This window comes from Macrobrachium nipponense, chromosome 11, assembly GCF_015104395.2.
Source record: "Macrobrachium nipponense isolate FS-2020 chromosome 11, ASM1510439v2, whole genome shotgun sequence".
Lineage (NCBI taxonomy): Eukaryota > Metazoa > Arthropoda > Malacostraca > Decapoda > Palaemonidae > Macrobrachium > Macrobrachium nipponense.
In genome coordinates, this window is record NC_061087.1 from 82,441,921 (window position 1) to 82,466,351 (window position 24,431).

The 24,431-nt window shown below is 38.0% G+C and overlaps 1 protein-coding gene across 1 annotated transcript; it reads left to right on the forward strand.

Moving 5' to 3' along the window:
* The first annotated feature begins 15,886 nt into the window (after positions 1–15,886).
* Positions 15,887–16,501, forward strand: LOC135209241 (uncharacterized). The gene is made up of 2 exons (XM_064241937.1): positions 15,887–16,285; positions 16,448–16,501. Exons 1-2 carry the CDS (start codon positions 15,887–15,889, stop codon positions 16,499–16,501), a joined length of 453 nt encoding a protein of 150 aa, XP_064098007.1.
* Positions 16,502–24,431: the final 7,930 nt, after the last annotated feature.

Consider the following 24,431-nt stretch of genomic DNA (forward strand, 5'->3'; position numbering starts at 1 on the left):
CCTTGGTCACAAAACGTAGGCGGTAACAAGTAGACGATTCCGGGATGCTACTAAAGTGATAGATTTGATTTGGTATTATAAATTGGCATCACACTGACAATTCATTTAACTTTACTGCTGTTATTCAAATTAAACAAGGAAAAATTAGTTTTAGTTGTGATTTTTACTTTACATCATGATCACATACGTACGTGTTGTAACAGTAATCTATGGTTCTTGTAAAATCTTATCGTCTTAGTTTAGTGTCATATTTTTAGGTCAGTTTTCTTTGCAATTCAATTTAGAATCCTGGGTGTGAATAACATTCTATTTTGCATATATATATAATATATATATATATATATATATATATATATATATGTATATATATATATATATGTGTGTGTGTGTATATATATATATATATATATATATATATATATATATATATATATATATATATATATTGCAGGGGACTTACTTTTTCTCTCGCTATTTGCTAACACTGTCAATACGAGATTTATGTATTGCCCTTAACAAAACTACATAACTACATGTCATGCCTAACTTTTTTCGTATAAAGGTTAAATAATATTTGCCTTTGTTACTATTAAAGCTCTTTTGGACAGAAAGAGGAGTATTCTGCTCTTCTTTTCAGGAAAGCCCTTTTACCATTACGTTTACCAATTCAGTTCCCAGTTAATCAATGCCACCACCACAGTAAACAAACTCATTTCCTCAGCATTTGCTCTCTCCTGGGTATAGTACTTACGAATGCTCATCTTTTGCAGCAATATGCTTCTCATATTGTATACACACAAGAGTGTATGGCCGCGATTCTCTCCATTTTCATTTGCATCAGCCACTCCATACCTTGTAACTTGGCCCTACTTTTACATCCAGATCTCCCATCAAAACTGCATTTCCTTCTCGTCACTTCACCATAAATGAGTCATAGATACTATCCATACTCTATTAGCTTCTACGCTTGGTGTCAGCCACACGCTCCTTAGTCTTACATAGTTATTCTTCTATATGCATCTATGGATAACTTGACACCACGTAACCTGGTCCACCCTTTTCCCGCATACATCAGGCATACATACCAAAAAGGATAGTAATCTTTACCTTTTCTCAGTCTTGGTTGCCCTGATCTTTTACTTTTGTTCCATAAGTCTCAAAACATCTGGTGTCTCTTCGTTAAAAGCATCTACTGTGGGGCGATTTTCAATTTATCCTCGAGACTAAATTTTTCTATTTCCCTTCAGTTTAAGCAACAATTCTACATGAGTTAGGGTACTCGTTCCCCTAGCAATTTCAAGAATATTCCACCTCACAGAGCATGAGGAACTTGCTATTGCTTGTATATCTGGTATCCTATAGAAGTAAATATTCATTACTCTAAAATAGGTTCCCCCGAAATTTAGATGGTAGATTTTTCTTTTATGTGTAAAAGTCATAACTGTTCATTTTCAGGGTTTGTCGCTTATCATCGGCACTTATCTTTTTTGCAAAGATATAGATAATGATGAAAACCAAAACCAAATTCAAAACCATTCCTTCTATCTTAGTCATTAGCCAACGATCATTTCATTTTTCGGATCGCAACTAATTCTTCCTATATCATAATGTTTTCCTGACTCTGTCATACCAAGCATTCTGACTGCTGATTATCTGGTGTCACATTACCAATGATTTATCATTGTCATTTTCTTTCACTGCATGACAGATCATTGCTGCCTCGTGGAAAATCGTGGGCGTCAGTCACGTCTAATTGGTTTGTCTGGTTGATCGATAGAAAATGTAATGAATGCATCACCAAAGTAAGAAGGCAAATAACGATTCATTATTTTTCTAAATCTAGTTTTTGTCACGATTTGGTAGTCCGAGTTCGCTTTCCCGCTCTGCCAAAGAGGAAATTATTTCTGGCGATTAGAAATTTATTTCTCGATATAGTGAGGTTCGGATCCCACAATAAGCTGTAGGTCTCGTAACTAAGTAATCAATTGTTTCCTAGCCACGTAAAAATATCGAATCCTTCGGGCCAGCCGTAGGAGAGCTGTTAATAAGCTCAGTGGTCTGGTTAAACTAAGATATACTTAAGTTTGTAAAGTCAGTTATGCCAATCTAGTGATTCATTCGCCTCCTGGTGCGATGAAATATTTCAAATGCAAATTAGATCTAAGGTTAGCAGGGGAAAAATTCTTATTCTTCAGTATTTACAGGATTAGCTTCGCGATTTGGGGAACGAAACGCAGCACAACCTCGGCGAAGTACATTTCCTAGAAATCTGTGAATCGGTTGGCAACAGACGGAAATAAAAACATTTTCCCAGCAAGTTCCAAGATGGGTTCCAAGACACATTTCTCGAAATGTATACGAAAGCAATATGGCAGACGATTGATGCACAAGTTTTCATGAGCTTCATATCTGACTGCAAGCTGTTCATAGTACTAAACAAAATCATAATCAGATATATTTTCAGATGGGAGAAACGTAAGTGTGACGTCACGATTTTCACACCCACAAGAGGCCGATGAAGACGTTCTGTTGTGATGATCTTTTTTTAATGATAAAGGCAACTGTGTCACATATTTAGAATATAAAGAGTTAAGAAATTTCGTCAGGTGAGCCATAAAGAAGAACCGAACCATTCAGTTGTTGATTGTTTGATTGTATGGTGTTTTTACGTTGCATGGAACCAGTGGTTATTCAGCAACGGGACCAACGGCTTTAAGTGACTTCCGAACCACGTCGAGAGTGAATTTGTATCGCCAGAAATACACATCTCTCACTCCTCAATGGAACATTCAGTTGTTGCTCTGGGTATCCAGAGGAGCGAACTGCTTATAGGTTGTCATCGCGACAGCTCAGAACCAAGAAACTAAATAGTCTCAGTTGACAACGATTTTCAGTAATGTTGACGCATTCACTCCTTGAGTACGCAGAAAATTTGTTTTCGTTGCAAAAGTTTTGCCATTTTTTGATTGTAGTGTGATGAAACACATTTACAATATTTTGGAGAAATTCATTTTTTCGTTTTTGGAAGGTGGATGGGGAATGGGGTGGTGTCTACGAGAGCTTATATGTTAGTCATAAACATATTACTCATGTCGCGGACAGAATTTCATTGTAATAATATTAATGTATGGAAAAAACTATTATATATATTTATAATAGTTTTACCACAAGTGTATCCACGACTGAAATTCAGTATTGCCTTTAAAGCTTTAATCTTATTAAATCCAGGCTGTCTTTGGTTGTGGTTACACTATTATGGGGCCATCATTTTCGAGTGTTCGCCTTTTTCCTTGGTACCATTACGTCTTCTAAAAGATTATTGTACCTCTGCTTTATTTTGAATTTCCCGTATCATCGAATTCTTTTCTGCTGTGTCATTTTCTTCTGTGTAGTTAGCTTAGCATGTGTTTGGAAAATAAAATAAACATCGTTCTAGTGTAACATTGGGGATATAGCACTTCAAGGTATTGAAACGTGGAAATGGCGTCACTCCTCTTTAAATCCTTGGCAGGGGTAGTTTTATCAATCCGTCGCGGGATGTTAACAGCCCTACAGTTCTTGAGGTAAGCTAAAAGTTTTATCCAATGGGCAGGAGTGGTGGAAGCTCTGTTCTGCTTTCTGGCTAATGATCATTCTAAGAGAAGTCTCGTTCCAGTGCTAAGTCTTTTGCAAAAATCTCCAGCTTTGATCACTATCTGGAGTTTGGAAGACAGTCCCTTCGCCAAGCCATCGATTTATTGCATCTTGACTGTAATGTTCAAGGATTTCTTAAATTAGAACACTTGTTGTTGACAAGGACTTGAGATCATCCGGCTAGTTCATTATTTGAAAGGAGCCAAGTTGGAGAGGAGTGCAATAGTGCCATTACCGTGACAGTAATGGCGAAGGGTTACTGGTAACCTGCCGGCATTTGCTCTGTCTGTTAAGCCACAATACCTAGTGGAGAGGCTTTGTTAATACAGTGATGGTGAAGCCGAGGGTGCCCCGGGAAACAAGAACGTTAAGGGAGGGGCACGTAAGGGGGTAGCGCCGTCAGTGTACCTCACGCGGTGCACTGTAGGTATTACTTAAGGTTCTTTGCAGCGTCCCTGCGGGCCCTAGCTACAACCTTTTCATTCCTTTTATTGTACTTCTTCCCCACCGTTGTCCCTACATTAAGGAGTCGGTTGCCTGATGCGCCTTCTCCACTGCCTTCTATCAAAGGCATCATCCTCCACCAAACCTCTTCTCTCTATATCTTCCTTCACTTTATCTCGCCATGTAATTCTCTGTCTCATTCCTTTTACTGTACCTCCATTCATACTCTTTCTTCCATTTTACTTTCCACCTTCTCCTAATAGTTGCTTCATAGTGCAACTGAGAGGTTTTCCTCCTGTTACACCTTTCAAACCTTTTTACTGTCAATTCTCATTCCCTTGCTGAATGATCTCATAGGTCCCAGTGCTTGGCCTTTGGCCTAAATTCTATATTCATTTTAGTTAAGGGAGGGGAGAACAGCCTCGTTGGCCTTCTCACACATGAACCAGTGGGAAGAAAATTTCTCTGATTTATAGTGCACGCAATCTACGTACCTACCCTTTAGTGAATCATGAAAAATGAAAGAGAGAAACGAAAGAGAGGTGAAAGAAGAGAGAAACTCATCGTACTTAGGAAGACTACATGAAAAAATTGCTCCCCTCTATAAACTTATCACAGACGGTCGTAAACTAAGAATTCTCCAAAAATCATTATCAACACAAGTCGGTAAAGAGGCCTTTTTGGCAGCCACTCTGTTTTCATCTTTCCCTTGCGTCATTTTTTCGTCTCCATGACAACTGGTAGGAAAAAAACTTGGCATTTGCTTAAATTATCTCGAAGTATTTTACATCTATTTGCTTGAGAGCTATTGCTTTTAAAAAGGTTCGGAAGAAACCGAAGAAAACTCATTCATTCTTTGTTGATCATTAATGCTCTAAGCAAAGGTGAGGTTTCAGAAAAGCAATTCAGCGATTTGGGGCATTGCACATAATTTTATGTAACAATTTATGACCTCACACCTGATATATATATATATATATATATATATATATATATATATATATATATATACATACACATATATATATATATATATATATATATATATATATATATATATATATATATATATATATATATTCTATGCTTTGAGCATTAATGATCAACAAAGAAAAGAATGAATGAGTTTTCTTCGGTTCTTCCGAACCTTTTAAAAGCAATAGCTCGCAAGCAAATAGATGTAAAATACTTCGAGAGGATATATATATTATATATATATATATATATATATAGATATATATATATATATATATATATATATATATATATATATGTATATATATATATATATTGTTACGAAGTGCCAAGTATCTGGTTACCATGCATCAAACATTACCTCACAAAAAGCCAGACGCCTGAATCCTCATAACATGTTTAAACGACTGAATACTCTAAAGGCAACAGTGATCCCACCCTTAACACTTACCAGTATTGCAGAAAATCAGACTAAGTCATCAAAACAAAACAGGTGTGAGGTATCTTGTAAGTAATTAAATTAATCAAAGGGCATCACTCCTTCAACAACTTTAAAAGTTTAAGTATTTCCCTGATTTCAGAAGTCTAAGTACTTCCCTGGTTCTAAGTCATTTCAATTAAATTGAAGGAAAGCAAATAAATTACCACTCTATGTTTCTACCTATCATAAATATAGTCATAATCAAATATAATTATACTGGTGTAAGATAACGAAAACACTTATAAAAATTTTAAATACAAAAATTTATTATTAAATTCAAAATTTATAAGTGAAATTCACAATATCAGGGAAAATTACTGTTACTTGAAAACAAAGTAAAGTTTAATTAATTCTTGAATCAAATTAAGTAAAATTAAATCAAAATTAATTTATCACAAAATTCAAGAAAATTAATTCAATCAAAATTCAAAAGTGTTAGGCAATAATTGAAAATTTGAAATTAATTCACAAGTACTAAACAACAATAAAACTTGAAAAGAATTCTAAGTAAATGCAAATTAATTCACAAGTGTTAAATTTAAATGTGTAATGATAAAGCAATGAAAATAACTAAGTCAATTAAATTGTGAATGCAAACGAAAATATGAAATAAAAAGACACTTCAATAAGAAAATGAATAAGTGCACAAACAATGGAACAGACACAAACACAAAAAAAGTCAGCAATGTGTAAAAGTGTAAATCTTTTTCACTCAAAAACACTGTAACCAAAAACACTGTAACCAACAGTTTTTACCAAACCTTCGTAAACCTAACCAAACACTTTTCCCATTAACTTTTAGTTATTAGTTAAACACAATTCCTATCCGTTATTAGTTAAACACACTCCCTATCCATTATTAGTTATTCACTGTTCCTAACAATTATTAGTTGCAACTAATAAAAATATACAACTCTTTACCTTGGTATACCAATTTCTTTCTTCCTTAGCTGCAGCTTGTATATTACACTTTCACAAAAACCAGGCGCCGTTACGAAATGTTTGTTCAGATTCCACAAAAGAAACTAAATAATAATAAATAAACTCTAAGAAATATCAAATATTAAATTCTCACAAGTTACGAGTGACCAAATTTACGTTATGTTAATATAATCTCGATGTCGAGAGAGAGAGAGAGAGATCTAACTGCCTCGAGGTCTTAAGATAGAATTAAATCTCTTCCTTCATGGAAACTGGGCTAGGCAGATGACAAATACGTTCTTGGTACGAAAGCTTCCAGAAAGTTCTGAAATCTGATGCAATCTTACCTACATAATGTGCAACACCCACGTGGGACTTGACAAAGATATACACGTACCAGACGAGTCTGTTAAAAAAAAAAAAAGACGTACCCGACTCGATTGAGACGGAGGCTGGGCGACAATTAAAATTGACTTGTTTTGATGACAACGAGCTCGCTATCAAACGCGCTGACAGAGCAGGGAAGCAAACAGATCTCGCAGACTTTAATCTTAAATTGTCGACATAAAAGTTAAACATTTGCAGCTTTGAAAAGACAAAGATCTCTCTCTTTTTACGTTATATATATATTCTTTTACAAGACGTTAATGCGAAATCTGAACACACATTTTAAAACATCCTATTCTAAGCTATCTAGGAATCTGAAAAAATGTTGCATAATCTACATGACATTTCAAAGAGGAGAAACATGCATTTTGAAAGTAGCAATATATAATATATATATATATATATATATATATATATATATATATATATATATATATATATATATATAATAACGAAAAGGGAATTAATGAGAAATGAAAAGTGTAAAGATAGGAGAATTTATTCCAAAGGAGACAGTAAAAGAGAAATTAAGAGAATGGATTAACTATAAAGAAAACTCAATCCAAATTCAAATCCTTTTTTTTATGTTTTGCATTAGCTAGGCACCAACAAATCGGGGATTGACAGAAAAATTATAATATGATTTTTTGGCAGAGCCCTCTTCGCCTGTGGGCTCCGCCTCGTCAGGTATTGCCAAACATAAAGTTGTTGACTGCTTTAAACATTTATATTAAGGTAAAAAAATTAAATAATTTTATAATAAAAATATAAGTATATTATATATCTATATTACAAAAAATTATATATCTTGTATTTAAAATTAATCTGTGCATTTCTATTTTTTGTCAATAGATGGCCATAGTTTTTAAAGTACCACTTTTGCCTGCGAGAAACTATAAATATCGCTGCAAACATATTCAAATATCACCTGTATTTTTTTTAACGTTCTGCGCTCTGTATTTTGTAAAATACGTTAAAATCTCCGGTATTTATCCCATTGTACACCGTTGATAGCCCGAAATAAAGGCAACGTCACCTGAGTAAAGCAAGTAATGTTTCTTTTACACCTATCAATTTCAAACTTGGCGCCTATGCTTTTATCACGTAAGACAACGTTGAAGATTTACAAGGAAGTTTGATTGTCGCAAATATAATTATTCTTGCGTATTTATGGGCACATATAATTGTAGACTATTATTTATGTTTTTATACAATTGCTTAAAATATTAAAATTCTCCATTTTTTGGAATTGCAATTGTTTTTCTTTTAAGATTAGATTGGCAGTTATGATTCATTGCATACCCTTAGTAACCGCCCCTTTTTCTATTACCAGACTTTGTATAGAATATTTCCCAAAAGACAATCAAATAATAAGAACAAATCTCATTTTTTGTCATCATTTATTAATACAAATAATACTATAGTATTGTTTAAAGAATATAATTATATAATTACAATTCTATACTTCAATATTTAAAGTTTTCACGATAGATTTTTTTTAAACATCTACGTATTCCTTACTTCGACCAATAACAAGAGCTGTTACAAATGTTCTTGGCGAGTTGAGGAAAAGCAACCACATGGCAGTTTCTGATTGGCTGAAGGGACTACGTACAGTAAAAATATTGGGTTAACATCTCTTTTATTTTATATATTTAGTTTGACTTCCCACTTTCCTTTTCAGTTTTCATCCTATCATTCGTAACCGTGTTGATAACCCTTTCAGTCTGTAACACGTAAGACATTTTTCAGCTTTTGTAAAGGATGACAAATTATTTTAGGTCCCGCATTGATGAAGATGGAAGAGGTTTAGCTATTTAAGGACCATGAATCAAGTTTGTAATGTTCTGTATCAGCTGATTGCGTTAATAATTTCATTGTTTTATGGATTGCAAGTGTATTCGCACAAGTATAAATCATTCTACATTAACTTCATGTTTCTTAGTACCACCTAGTTCACTTTAAATTTGTCATTTAAGTTTATAGAATAGACCTAAATATCCGAGTGCGAACTGTTACAATATATAGGGTTGGCTTTATCAAATCCGCTGAAAAGTCAGCAAAGCTCATAGAATAATTGAAGGTTGGGAAGGAAGGGTGCACACTTCTCCATTGGAACCCCATATAGGAATCAAAATTGTCTTAATTATTTTTAACTACAGGCAAGTATATCGGCCTAGCTTATAGCTATTTTTGAGGTACCCCAATATGTTAATAACAGAATTTTGCCTATGGTATGTTTTGGAATATATTAGCGCACGGTTTTTTTTTTCACCCAGGCTGTAGCCTAGTACTATAAGCAATTCACAGCACCCGTGCATCTGGTGCAGCAACCTCCGTTACGACGCTCTTGATTGGCTAGTGATCAGCCAGTCACATGGCTGGAAGGTTGCAAACTGGCCAGTATCTCTTAAAACATCATATTGTGAGCATCTATACTCCGATCTCTCCCGACACTTCTTCCAAAAGTTAGGGGAAACAACCGACTGGACTAGCTGATCCAGTTTTCACTGCGTGTGGATCCGCGCTCCGAAAAAGTACTTTTAACACGTCCTGACACTGGAGATGGGCACGAGTCATCTGTGGTGAGAGCAACAGCTTGAGACCTCTACTATCCTTTCAAAGTAAGTATTTTCTCCAAAGTTAGAAATTAAGGTCATATTTTAAGATTAAACAGAGGTTACTGAATGTCTAGCCATGTGCAGTGTAAACATACCTCCATGACGCTTTCGAAATTTTTACTTAAAACCCTAAAAATGTAGAAGATTGACGCCATCTCGATGTTTGCGGAATCACTTGTGTCAAACTTTCCATTCCATGTGCTAAATCTGAACACCACTTGTACCCATAGATGCTGGCGCAATTTCTTCACAACAATTGTCAACAATGACACCAACCACTTGGCAGATCCAAGGAAACTATATTTTGGTAGAGAGATGAAGCATGCACTGGATAATTATTTAAATAGTTCAACAGCAGTATAAGGTCATTATTTGCATAAATTTTTTATATATTGATTATTAATTTGAAAATATTCGTTGTTGAAAAAGTAACTAGATTCCTGACTCAAATATCAACAGTTTTGCTGTGAACAGTTCCTACAGCGCTGTTCGCGCTCTTCTGTTGTTTATCATTGTTGCCAATTATGTGTTTACCCACCGAACTGGGTATAAGACTTACACAAAACTGGGGAAATAAGTGAAGTTAGCGTATATTTGTAGTATATATACATAGAGCAATTTTATCATTATTGCATTACTATGACAACTAGAATTCATGGAAACCGTTTGTAAATGCATCGGCATATGTTGAAGCTCCACTAAATTGACAACGATGAAATTTTGCTGTTGTCTGCTCGTATCTACTTTAGAACTATCTTTAATTTTGGGGGGTTAATTTCGTTGCGAAATAGGGATAATAGACATGAATCAAAATAAACATTTTAAAGTATCAAAGTAAAGTTAAACTAAATAATGAGTAAGGTAAACAATTAAGGGAATAAAGCTTTGCACCTCATAAACTGTGTAGTTGTGTGCTGCCCGCAAATGCGTTTGTGGAGTGAGCTCTTAGGAACCAGGAACAGCAACGTAGTTCAAGTGCAATTTGGAGTGAATTAAGACCAAAATGTGTATAATTACCATCAAATAAGCACTGTGGAGTTTCAGTTGTGATGGCAGTAAGGATAAAACCACCGATTACAAGGTAAAAATGAATTTCAGGTCAAACCATGACCCCGGAAATAAGAAGTTTCATACTTTCACTAATATAGACAACAAAATGTTTTATTGAGCTGATTACAACTGCAATCTTGAGTAAGATCAATAAATGTTACATATGTACGCTAACATTGTTCAAATGAGTACTGGGAAAGATGTTGGATCCTTGCCGGTTACGAACGGCACCTCAGTCGGTGGACGCCATATTGGATTTAAAAACTGCCTTGAAAACATATTTTTCAAAGACCTCCCATGCCTATTTTAGTCCGTATGGCACTTTCATATACATATCACATTATTTAGACGAAACTTTAATCTTTTGAGTGGTAGGTATGCTTAAAGGTGTAATTGTATTCTTGTTTCACCAATTAAATATTGAGTGAATAAGGCTGATCCACCCGATGATTATGGATCCACTGCAGTGTTTCCCCCTGTATCTTTAATTACACCTCAGTTTTACCATAAAAGTAGTGTTTCTCAATTTCATCACTAGACATCAAACCAATGATTTAAGGATTTCAGTGATTTATGAATTGTACTTCAGTAAACTTATTACCGAAATGTGTTGTGAAATAAACATGATCTTTTAAGATAAAATACAGTCTTTGCATAACACGCAGTGCATTAATTATGTATCGTCTTGTGTTTCATACAGTATCATAGCTTAAATGTCATGGATGGATGACCATGCTACCAAAAATTATAGGTAGGGCTATCAATATGAAAATAACAACCAAACTAATACGAATATTAATCTATTCTCATCTGCTTGTAGTCACGTCCAAGTCACGTAATCAGTTGTCATCATCCCTCTATAGAAGTAGCCATATGGGTAAAAAAGAAAAATAAGGCATTATCAATGTTATTCAATGTCACTATCATCATCCTCTCATACCCTATAGTGGAAATATACGAAAAAAAGCGTTACTTAGGGGCAGTCCCTGCTCATGTTCACAAGAACGGACTTACTACCCTCCGGATAGCTTTCGTGCAGGTTTGCGTGAGCATGTTTGATTCCCCAGGCACAACACCCATTCATGTTCATGTAACAGAATTCATTCTCCCAGACCCGTGAAATGAGCATCGCCACAGGGTGACAACCATTCACGGGTTTCTTCTCCTGCCAAGACTTTGCCCTCTGGCAGGTCTGTGAAGGGTGCTAGGCCCCTCTCACTTGTTCCCTCAGCCTCATGAGGGTTATACTGGGACTTGAGAGGCAGACAGATCTTGGGTTAGCAATCGGGAAGCGTGTTACCCTTGCAGCCCTTCCACACACTTTCATCCCCAGTTCGGTCCTTAGATCAGAACAGGCATATGCTCATATGGTGAAGAGGAGGCCTGAAAATCCTGAGGAGGGTGTCTCCCCTGCAGAGAGTGGATCGGGAAGACAGTGACTTGGATGGACCTGAAGGTCTTCTTACTAAAGACACGGACACTTTGAACAACAGAGGTCTATGTTAAGATCATTAGCCTGATTCATCAGAACAACAACCACGAGGAAGAGACCTTGGCTTCCCATGATGTGTTTCCTTAAGGTCTCAAAGCTTTTTTGGGACCACATAAGGAATCTGCACCTTCATTCGAACTAACTAGGTTGAAGGTTGTTGATCCAATCCTGGCTCAGGGGAATTCTAGTATCTGGGCCAGGCAACTCACTGCAGTCCAGCCATTCATTCATGCTACTTCCTCCACCTCTCCCTTGCCAGAAGAAATTCTGCTAGCCCTCTGATAGTCACTCCCAGCTGCACAGGTTGATTCAGAACTAGTTTGTCTCAGACCGGGTCTGTTATTGGTGGTTGTTGGAGCACCTCTGTGCAGAGGCTATCTCCCTCTCACATCAGGAGTCAGTGACATGGGAAACAACTGCCATGGCAGTGTTCCAGATGGTCTCATGGCTTGACCATAGTCAACTACAGTAGCAAAGATTGTATCTTCGCCTTTGCTACACAGTCATGAAGAGATTAATAACCTTATAGACAGTTCCTGTCCGTAGGTACGATAGTTTCCTGTCAAGCCCACCAGACAGTGAATCTGTGGGCAGTGGAGGAGCATGGACAATAATGTCTGTCTACGGGACCTAAGAAACTCCAAAATATTAAGGGAACAAGCAGGAATACCCAGCCTCCTCATGCCCTCCTGTCAGGAAGGGTGCACAACAGCATCCCTTTCAGCCTTCAACCCAAGCAGGGAGCACAGTAAGGGTAAGAAGGGAGGAAGATGCTAGGGGCAGCATTCCTCCCCACGTGCTACCATCAGTAGGGGGTGCCTGTCGAGACGTTGGGCAACATGGCAGTGACATGGAGTGGAGACCTGAATAGTTAATGTCCTCTGAGTGGACTATTTGCTTCCCTTTGTGTCTACTTCACCTCTCGCCAACTTTCCCGTCCATCTACAAATGTATGTACCTGGCTCACTGAAGGATCTTGCTCTTCGGGATGAGGTGAAAGTTATGCTGTAGAAATTGACAGATTGGTCCCCTGCTTTTCACAGCAGAATCTTTCTCATGGAGAAGCATCGGTGATGGAGACCTCTTACCTGAACAGGTTTGTTCGCCAAACTCTGTTCAAGATGGAAAAGACATGTTTGGTGCTCATGAGCATCCTGGAGTATAGGATACATATTTTCAGATACCCATCCATTGGTCCTCCTGCAAGAACCTCCGCAGCCCTCCCACGAGTACCTCCACTTTTTCCTCAATGGAACTGTATACCAATTCAGGGCCCTGTGTTTCAGGGACTCGACCGCTCCCCAGGTGTTCACCCTTGTATTGTTTTGGGCCCACTTGCACAGTTAAAGGAGACAGCACAACGGTTCCTGTCTCAGGTACATCCAGTTCAGATGTGCCAAGTCGTTCTTGGTCACCTGTCGTCTTCGGAGAAGCAGGGCGACTTCACCTTCATTCTTTCCAATGGAGAATGAAGGGGTTCTGGTCTCAAAGAAGGGATCCTTCATCCCTTCTCATTCCCCTCTTAAGGGGTGAGACAAGATCTACCCTATGGCTAGACGACAGGAACCTCATAATAGGAGTGCCAGTACACACACCCCCTCCCAAGATGCTTCTATTCTCAGACTCTGATGGATGAGACGCACACCTGGATAGGCTAACTTCAGGTATGTGGAATCAGAATGACAAGCACCTCCAACATCAGCATCCTAGAACTTGGGGAAGCCTTCTTGGCTCTGCAATCGTTTTAGGAGAAAGTGATGGAGCACTCCATGGTACTGGAGAGCAGCAATACCACAGTAGTGGCTTATGTCTAAAAGCAAGGGAGACTGATGTTCCTTCACCTTCATCAGTTGACAGTGCTGGTGCATGAGTGGCCAGTAGTGCACACAGAGTTGTCAGCCAGGTATATTCCATGCAAGAGGAATGTAGTGGCAGACAAACTCAGTCGCCAGGGTCAGGTGATAGGAACAGTGTGGTCTCTACTCCCAGTCGTGGTGGAAAGATTGTTCAATCACTGGGATGTCCAGTGATAGGCCTGTTTGCAACCCAGCATAACAGGAAGTTGCCAACATTCTGCTCAGTCATCCCAGACCTTTGGGCAGCAGTGGAAGAAGCCTTCCAACACCCTTGGGACAACCTTGACACACGCTTTTCCTCCATTCTGTCTTTATCAGGTGATCAACAGGGTAATGATCACTGAGAACCTCAGAATTACCCTGGTGGCTCCCAAATGGCCACATGCTGAATGGTATCCAGACCTAATATAATGAATTCACAGCAGCCATGCATCTGGTGCCCAACCCCGTTCCGCACGATGTTCCTGATTGGCTGTTGATCAGCCAACCACAGGGCTGAGCGCCTCAGTGGCGTGGTTGGTATGGTGTTGGCGTCCCACCTCGGTGGTCGCGGGTTCGATTCTCGGCCATTTCATTGAGGAGTGAGAGGTGTGTATTTCTGGTGATAGAAATTCACTCTCGACGTGGTTCGGAAGTCACGTAAAGCCGTTGGTCCCGTTGCTGAATAACCACTGGTTCCATGCAACGTAAAAGCACCATACAAACAAACAAACAACCACAGGGCTGGAAAGTTGCAAACTTGTCAGTCACTGAAAATGCCATACAGTGAACATCTACGCTCCCAATTTCATTACTAAATATGATCTAGCCAATGATTTAAGGATTTTAATGTATGAATTATTTAGTACTTCAGTAAACTTAAAATTTAAATATGTATGCAATGCTACTAAAAAATTATAGGTAGGGTGATCAGCATGAAAATAGCAAGCAAAAGATTAAGACTATTAAACTTTCTCTCATCTTCGTCACGGCCTAATCACATGATCAGTCGATGACGTCGTCATTGTGATCATGATCCCTCAACACTTTAAGTAGGCTTATAGGGAAAAGAAAAATAAGACATCATTATTGACACCCTCTTCATATCCATCTTGTAGTGGAAATCTCAACATGAAAAAAACTGTTACTTATGAGAGATATGATACCTTATGGAATAAATTCATTCATCCCATTGGTTTTTTTTCACTACATTCTTTTCTAATATTCTATATCTCCCTCAGTATTCCTTTATATTAGTATATATTATACAATTTCTTATAGAGATTTCCACTAGGATATGAGAGAGGGTGATAGTGACTTTTATCATCAAAATCCTTGAATTACTGGCTTGATGATGTTTAATGATGAAATTGGGAGCAAGATGTTCACTGTATGACGTTTTCAGAGAGTGACGAGTTTGCAACTTTCCAGGCCTGTGGTTGGCTGATCAACAGCCAATTAGGAATGTTGTAAGGGAAAATGGCTAGGCACCAGATGCGCAGCTGCTGTGAATTCGTTTTAGCTTTGCTAACCGAGGCACTGAGAGAGATTCGTCCTTGGCACAACCTTCTTTGCCAACCCCATGTCCGTTGGGTCTCATCTCTTCGCAGCTGGAGGATATCCAGCATCTCTTGCAAGTGAAAGTCTTTTCTCACCGAACAGCAACAGAGATGTCTGGATACCTTCGGAAATCCTCTGCAAATCTCTACTGGGAAATGGGTCTCCTCCTGTAGTTGGTGTCATGAAAAGGGTTTCTCTCTGGTTGGAGCAACTATTCATTAAGTAGCGTTTTTTTTTCTCTTCCTTCACTGAGAGAAGGATTTCTCTCAGCAGTCAAGGACTACAAGGCTACCCTGTCCCTAGTCCTATGTCTAAAGGGCATCAATCTCTCTCTCATGGGAACTTAAAATTTTGAAGAATTCCTCAACGTTAAATGGCTTTCATTCATTATACAACTTGCCTCCATGTTCCATTTGGTTAAATTCTCAGCAGCACATAATTCATTATAGTAATGCAAGTGATCTAAGGGTAGTAATTTTTTATTGAGATGGAGGACAGCCAAGACATCAAGGACGACGTGCCATCAATGGTAAGAAGAACCTCTGTCATCCTGTCGGACGAAAATGAGAGGCTGGAGGGTGAATGGCTCGAGCACGAGACCCAGTTCATATACAACACGGGGATGGCTGCCTACAAGGACAAAGCCAAGGTGTGGAAGGCCTTTGATGACAAGGGCAAGTCGCTTAGGCCACCAGTGACTGGCAACGAGCTCCGGACGTGGTTCATGTCCCTCAGGATCCGCTTCGGATGCCTCACTGCCGAGAAGAGTGGCCAAGGGGCGAGCAGACAACTGACGGACCGGGAGAAGTGGATATTGAACATATTCCACTTCCTCAATCCCCACATCGTCTATCGGAAGACACCCAAGATGTTTGGACTACCAATGGTATGTCTGACTTAATTTTTTCTATATCTGTTGAAAATATACAATATTTTACAGTACATGCAGAATTCTATCAAAGTGAATTTACAACCTTGATTTTCAGAAGTGCAATGTTTTTACATTCTCATACATGTTCCATCACTTAACAGTCGGTTCTGTTTACAGGCTGGCCCTTTTGTACCCTATGGCCCCACAACGGTGGACGTGGTACAGACGTGAAGTTGAAGTACATAGAACGTTACACTATCGGCGTAAGTCATTGCACCATGCTTTGCAACGCAAAATCTTGGGGATGTGTAGGACTTTGCCGGGCCAGTTCCAGGTAGGCGTCTGACCATGCTTGAGTTGGGTGTACATTTGCGGCGCAATTTACGGTGCTGGCTTTAGTCCGTCAGCCCGTGTCCTGTTTACCAGCTGTTCAAAGTCATTTCACTGCGATGATGCCCACGATCCACATACGTGGGCATACGCCGTCGTGATACGAGAATGTGTGACCCCAGCATTAATAAGAAGTAAGTTGCCTCCAGTTTGAGAACTTAAAACAAGACCAATGGCATGAACTGAAGCACTAGAATTGGTTAATTGCACGGATGCATCCTAACCTAACTTGCATACCAGAGATGACTATCACACACAAGAGAAGAAGCTCTCTCTCTCTCTCTCTCTCTCTCTCTCTCTCTCTCTCTCTCTCTCTCTCTCTCTCTCTCTCAAAATGTTTTGTGGTTCATTGTATGTTCGAGTTGAGTGATGGAGGATCACTCACATACATTCATTTTCAGAATTGGTACTACTGAGGAATTGAAAGCCCAACATGTGTTAAATGTCCATCATTGAAATCCTTCATCTTTCAGAATGCAAGGAAGAAAATTTGGAAGGTCCCAAAATATGTATAAACTGCAGGAGAAAGTTATGATTGAAATAAAAAATGGGGCACTGTCAATTTTAGATTAAGCAAGGAACAATGGATTACCTGTAACTCAAGTTTATCTTTCATATAAGTGTAAGTGTACGTATATTCAGGATTAGATGGCATAGTATTATAGTCTTAAAATTATTATATAGTCTGCACTCATTGGTTGTATAAATCTCTCTCTCTCTCTCAGCAGAGGGCCGACTTGGAAAACATTAACATACAGTATGATGTATAAGCTTTCCAAGTGCAAATTGTTAAGGACTGTACACGATGAACACACAAGCATTTGTCCAGTTCAAGTGTTAGGAATGTGAATTAACAGGAGAGATTAAACTGGGATTATTTTAGCTTTGACTTTGAATTTGTATTATTTTTAATTTAATCTGGTTATATTGCTAAATATGTAACACAAATGGTTAGTGTGATAGTTTTTCTTTCAGGTTTGTAGCTGGAAATTAATATACCCAGAAAGTCTACCTCAACCTAGAATCAAATAATAATTAAAAAAATCAAAACTGTGTGACTGTAGAGTATAAACTGGGATTATTTTAGCTTTGACTTTGAATTTGTACTATTTTTAGTTTAATCTGTTTATATTGTTAAATATGTATCACAAATGGTTAGTCTGATAGTTTGTCTTTCAGGTTTGTAACTAGAAATTAATATACCCAGAAAGTCGACCTCGACCAAGAATCGACTAATAATTCAAGAAATCAAAACTGTGGAGGTTTACATTGATCCTTTTGATACTGCAAGTATTTCTTTTAAACAACTGGTAGACTGTAAAGAAGGCAGTGTATTCGGGACTATGGCATCAATGAAATATTAACTCACAGGTGAAACCAGTTAACTCTTCCAAAAAGAATTAACATGTAGGTTATGGGGTGCTGTAATGTACCGGTATATAGAATGGAGACCTTGAACTATCTTACTTTATATTGATATATCTTTTTTCGCTAAAAAGTGCTTGGCAGTGTAATTGTGGGAGAAATTAAAAAATTAATTTGAGATTAAGGCAACCACAGATCTCTTGCTAATATTTAGCTTCGATGCCTTTTCCTTCCTTATATATAATTGTAAACTCTTGTCATGGTTAACAAAATAAATTTGTCTAGGCATTATTGTTATAATCAGTAATAACAGAAGTGTACAGCTGTTCATGTGGCCTGTAAAAGTATGCAAGGTGAAAGATGCTTATACGTAGTAGATGCCTGTAGAATGGGTTATGCACGGGTATATAAGCAGAAAGATTGTAGTAGACTGGGTTTAACTCTTGTGTGCATTTTTTAGCTTTAACAGATAAAAGGAAGATGCAGTGAAATCAGTAGCTGAAACTTGTAAAAATGCTAAAACCAATGTGATGCTTCTCCTATAAGAGAAGGGCATATGAAATCCCCAGAAAATTGGTGACATCATTGGATTTGGAAAGGATTGTATGTAACTCTTAACCCAATGATTTATGTAGTCTGATGATTAACAAAGCATTGTCGAGCCATTTTTGTTAGTTTTATAAGTTCAGAAATTACTTTGTGTATTTGGCCCAACTGACAATGGTTTTGTGCAAGTATGCACTATGAAATTGTGAACGGGAAAGTGCCAGAGGAATGTGTTGACTGCTTGATAATCAGTCTGGTTAAGAAATAATAGTATGGGTACCATATTTCCTGGGTACTTCGTGTGTCAATGTAAATCTTGAGAGCTCATTTTTTTTAATGATGTAGGTGTATTAACAGTTCTCAAATTTTAGGGTAGTATATGGGTTGGGTCTGTTAATATCTGTACAACAAGTTGTAAAGCAGTAAGGTAAGGTGACATAATTTTCACTCATTTAACCAAGAGGAGATAGGAATTAAGATCAGTGGTGTTTGAATCCTGGTATCCATCATGAATCCTGAAAGTTATAGATAGCTATTTACAGCAATCGTAAAAATTGAGAGAGGAGAATCTGCTGCATCATTTAGGGGGACTGTTGATCTGCTCTAATTGCCAGCTATAATAAAACTTTATATTTGAGGCAGATAAATAGCCATGGTAGAAAGTTCAAAGATTTTTGGCCCAGCTACATGTCTTAGTTTATACTAGATAGTTGTATTTTTAAGTGACATTAGGTATTAGAATTCGTAGTACTAGGTAACTATTTTTAAGTGACATTACGTATTAAGGATTGCTAACTTGATATGTAATGGCACTTCGAATTATAGTACTAGCAATTTATTCTTATACTAAATAGTTTCATAATTGTCATAAACTAAATTTAGGGCAGATTGACTTGTCATATAGATCGCTATGAATCTCTGCCAAGAATATTCAGCTATGTAGCACTATTGCCTGTGTTGTTAGTTGGTTACTTTGACCATCCCTACCTTGAGAGGATAACTTATCAGTTTTATTAATTTCATTTTAGGTTGGTTTTAACCCTAGGCCTTAAAGTAATCTCAAGTCTCCTAACATTTTCCCCAGCACCAGACAAAAACAGTAACTATATTTTTATCCAGACACCCCATACAGGGGTAGCACCGCAAATGCACCTTTTGCAGTGGACTGTAGGCATTATTTCAGGTTCTTCGCAGCATCCCCTCGACCTCTAGCTGCAACCCCTTTCATCCCATTTACTGTACATCTGTTCATATTCTCTTCCATTTTGTTTACTGTCAGTTTGGTTGTGCTGAATGACCTCATAGGTCCCAGAGCTTTGCCTTTGACCTAAATTCTATATTCTATTCTATAGCTAGACAGGAGTGGAAAAGTATACACTCTGCATTGGTAGGCCTTAGCTTGAATGAATAAAGTGCCTTGGCCTGGAGCCATTGCTGTTGGGTTTCAGAAGCAGTTACATAGATATTATCATAGCGTGTTAAAAACCAGGGTCTGTGATGCATATAAAAGGCTCAGGGAAGCCTGAAACAACACAAAAGGTTGTATGATCTTTGTCTGGCTTGAAATTTGCTGACCCCTAAGACTGGAAATTAATTGTTTCCACTTATAATACTTTGAAAGGTATCCAGGTTTCTAAACATTGATCAGTGTAATGATAGTATAAGAAATGAAGTTAGTAAAAACATGTACAAGACAAGTTAATTATGAGAACTTTCCTTTCAAGCCGAATGGACTAAAATCTGATCATTTACAGTTGTATTAATTTGAAATGTGGTATATGAATCCTATAGACAATGTAGTAACTACATAGGTAAGCCTGTAGACTCTGTAACTGTCTAACAGTAGTATCTGTATTACAGTAATCTCCAAACTGGGTTTGAGGGGTGGCATATGTAATCCTTTCAAGCCGAATGGACTAAAATCTGATCATTTACAGTTGTATTAATTTGAAATGTGGTATATGAATCCTATAGACAATGTAGTAACTACATAGGTAAGCCTGTAGACTCTGTAACTGTCTAACAGTAGTATCTGTATTACAGTAATCTCCAAACTGGGTTTGAGGGGTGGCATATGTAATCCTATAGACAATGTAGTAACTACATAGGTAAGCCTAATTGTCGGTTTGTTATGCGATCCATAGGCAAGGGGGTAGATTCAAGATTATGCTAGAGCTTTCAGCCTAGTATTGAATTTGTCAAACACTTGATTAGAAGTTAATGGTTGTAAGAAATATTGGAAGTCAAAAACCAATTGTCCATTTTGTTGACCCCGTAGACGTAGAGGGTAGTGCCATCAGTGGACCTCATGCGCTGCACTGTAGGCATTACTTAATGTTCTTTGTAGCGTGCCTTCGGCCCCTAGCTGCAACCACTTTCATTCCTTTTACTGTACCTCCTTTCATACTTTCTTCATCTAACACTTGATTGACGGTGCAACTTCGAGGTTTTCCTCCTGTTACACATTTCAAACCTTTTATACTATCAATTTCCATTTCAGCGCCGAATGACCCCATAGGTCCCAGTGCTTGGCCTTTGGCCTAAATTTTATATTCAACTGGACTCGACTCCATTTTGAAGTAAATTGTATTTGAACTCCATTTTGCTGTAAATTGTATTTGAGTCCTCTTTCTGAATTCTGTTTATCCCATCTGTTTCAACCCTCATTGGAATTTTTCAACTTTTACACATCGTCTGTTTCAAACACAGGCAAATGTTATGGAGGTGCAACTGTTAGATTAAATGTAATGTTGACTTTTTTAGAAGTGCAAGGTAATTACAAACATATTAAGCACAGTAAATGAATTTCAGTAATGAATGTTGATAGCAATTTATTGCATGGAAGGTAGTTTTGAAACACAACATATTGAACCACATTGAATTTAATTGTAACTTGGTTTAGATAATATACTAAATGAAAGTGTCTTAATTGTTTACCCTATACGGTGAACCTGAAAATGTTAAGGCATCTTGGTATGGTAAGTTAAAAGTGAGTAACAATTTATGTAGTACGTACTTTGATACTTTGTGTTATTAGTGAGAAGCTGAAGAATGTCAATAATTTATGCCTGCAATTTGGTGTACAGTATGCATGTAATTTTTTTCTTGCATTTTGACAGCTTTGGTATTTTTTTAAAATGTTCCATATTTTAACTCGTACCCTCTTGATGTCTTATTGCATATCAACTTAGTTATGCCCATTTGGCCAATGAGTGATTTTGATTGGTGTTACAGCTTAACTTGTAGGGTCATATGATGTGAATGAGTGAAGTAACTGGTATAACAGGTGTTACAAACACCTGCTATACCAGTTATAGCAGTCCATTAGTAGCCAGGGCCCTTCACACTGATGCACTCAGGCATTACTGAATGATGTCTGCGACTTCTTCAACCACTACGTAGTGGGCACCCACTGTTTAGCTGTCCAACCCCTCTATAACCATTTTTTTAGGGGAATTTGCTCCCAGTTCCACCCTTGGGTCTATTTGCTTCATCTTTTTCTGGATCCCTTTCTCTTGGTGTCCAACCTCTCCAACTCCCTCGATTCAGTCTTTGGCGCTGAAAGTGTCTTAAGTGGTTGGCTTGATAGCCTAAATTCCATAAATCTAACCAATCTATGTCGATATACAGTGCTATATCTCTTTAGGGGACTATTCCCATGTGGACACTTTGCTTGGTGTACTGCAGGGGCTTACTAAAAGTTGTTTACAGTGTTCTTGCACCTCAGAGAAGCACCCACTTTTTGGCCTGAAACTCGAATTCCAGCTTTCTTTGCATTTAGTCTTGTTAGCTGTCTCTCTCATCTTTTACATCAGTTGATGGTTTTTTCCCAGTTTTGCAAAGGGTTGTACAGCTGAATAGAAATTGCTGCAGAATGCAAGTCAAGTCTTATCTTTGGGTGACTGCCAAAGATTTCTTGACCCCTTGCGTCTACAGGAAGTTGTGCTTTATCCTAGTATATTTTTCTGGTCATTGGTGCCGCTACACTTGTAAAGTCAGGCCCAGGGCTCCTCATCACGTTAATATTTGGTTGCAGGCTTGTCAGTGCAATGAAGAACTGGTGAACGACTGTTTCTCCATTTGTTTGGCCACCAGTTGGCGTCGATAGTAGTTACTCGACCCTTCCGAGCTGCAGCAAGATATACGTATTGGATGGTCGAAAACATTCTTGAGTTGGCTGGCTCATAAAATAAAAAGGTGTGTGCATTAATATAAGAGAAGCGTATTTTCTTTTTAACGTGTAATAGGCTCCGTCGTTCAAAGTTAAAAGGGAACATCCTGTCAATCTAAAGGTTCTTTAAATTCACGTTTTTTTTATGCTCTTAATGCAGTTAACACAGGCTCGGAGCCCTGGAGAATTGTCTTCTCCTGCTGCCTTCAATAGGCCCCTAGCCATTGTAAAATGACTAAAGTAACTTGCTACCAAAGTAAAAGATGTTTATCTTCAGTTGAATTAAATCTTTTAACTTATGGAATATACAGGAGATTGTTGAACATCGATTGAAATTTTAGTTGACAACCTGTTAATGGCAACTACTGAAGTCATCTAGAACAAACTGTCAGTTTCAAAAAGTAGTTTAAATTGCCATATGCTGCTTTCACAAAAAACTGGTTTTTCTGACGATCTGAATGAGATGTTATGAATCCTTTCTAAATTTGACGTAAGTATGTGGATCAGTCACCGAGGAGATTTTCTCTAAATTCCCCCTGGTAGGCAAAGTTTGAAATTTTTGACGACATACGGGTGAGTGTTCGCCCTTCCATTGTAAAAGATCTCTATACCGATTATGTTCTCTTTTCTTCCAGGAACCAAAATTTAAAACATTTTACGCCCTTTCTTTTGATGTATATATGTTGGGAATCCGTTTCCTCTGTAAAATTATTCGTGTATTTTCATCTGAAGAAACACATTCACAGCGGCAGCCCTGTCCCTTTGTGTAATAGTTCGTCCGTATGTGACGGACACTACACTTCCCTTTGCACGCCGCCTTATGTACAGCTTCATTTCCCGAATAGAAGGAAACAAGTTGAAAAACCTACCTGAGAACGAGGAAACAAATAGATATTTTGCAGTAGCTGTGGGCAGAAAGAGTGATACGTGACTACTACATAGTTAAATATTACTTTAAAAAAAAAAGCAGCCATACTCGTTTACTTTTGTAAATCCAGCAAACCACCTAATGTACAATATTTATACATAGAAAACGGTTGAGCATGTTGTACTAGTGTTCATAAACATCTGAGGTCTGAGCAATACGAGGAGAGCGAGCGAACTAACTTTATTCGAGATTAAGCTGGCCTTTTGCCAACACAGGCTCTTGCTCACAGAGCAGCCCATTGGCTTTATTCAGTTGTTGAAGATTAAGCTGGCTTTATGCCAGCACGGGCTCTTGCTCAAGCTAGCATAAAGCCAGCTTAATCTTCAGCAACAACCGAATAAAGCCTGCGGGCTGCTCTGTGAGCAAGAGCCCGTGCTGGCATAAGGCCAGCTTAATCTCGAATAATGTTCGTTCGCTGGCTCTAATCGTATTGCTCAGACCTCACGTGTTTATGAACTCCAGTATATTTGCAGTTCAACCGTTTTCTATGTATAAATAACGTACATTACGTGGTTTGCTGGACTTACAAAAGTACAGTAGTATGGCTGTGTCTAAAGAATTTGATATTTAGAAATTGTCGTCTCGCTCTTTCTGCCCACAGGGATTGCAAAATCATCAATTTGTTTCCTCGTTTCAGGTAGATTTTTAATAGATTTTTAGATTTGTGGGGGGGGGGGGGCGGCGGGGGAGAAGTGGCAAGATACCATGTTGGGGGGTAGTGTAATTGTTTTCTATAGTCTCCCTCGTTCAGGGTTCGTGTA

What these genes read in the sequence shown, in the direction of transcription:
- LOC135209241 (XM_064241937.1), top strand. Translation starts at nt 15,887, where the DNA reads ATGGAGGACAGCCAAGACATCAAGGACGACGTGCCATCAATGGTAAGA. An exon ending in AGATGTTTGGACTACCAATG is followed by an intron (nt 16,286 to 16,447) that starts GTATGTCTGACT and finishes TTCTGTTTACAG; the next exon opens with GCTGGCCCTTTTGTACCCTA.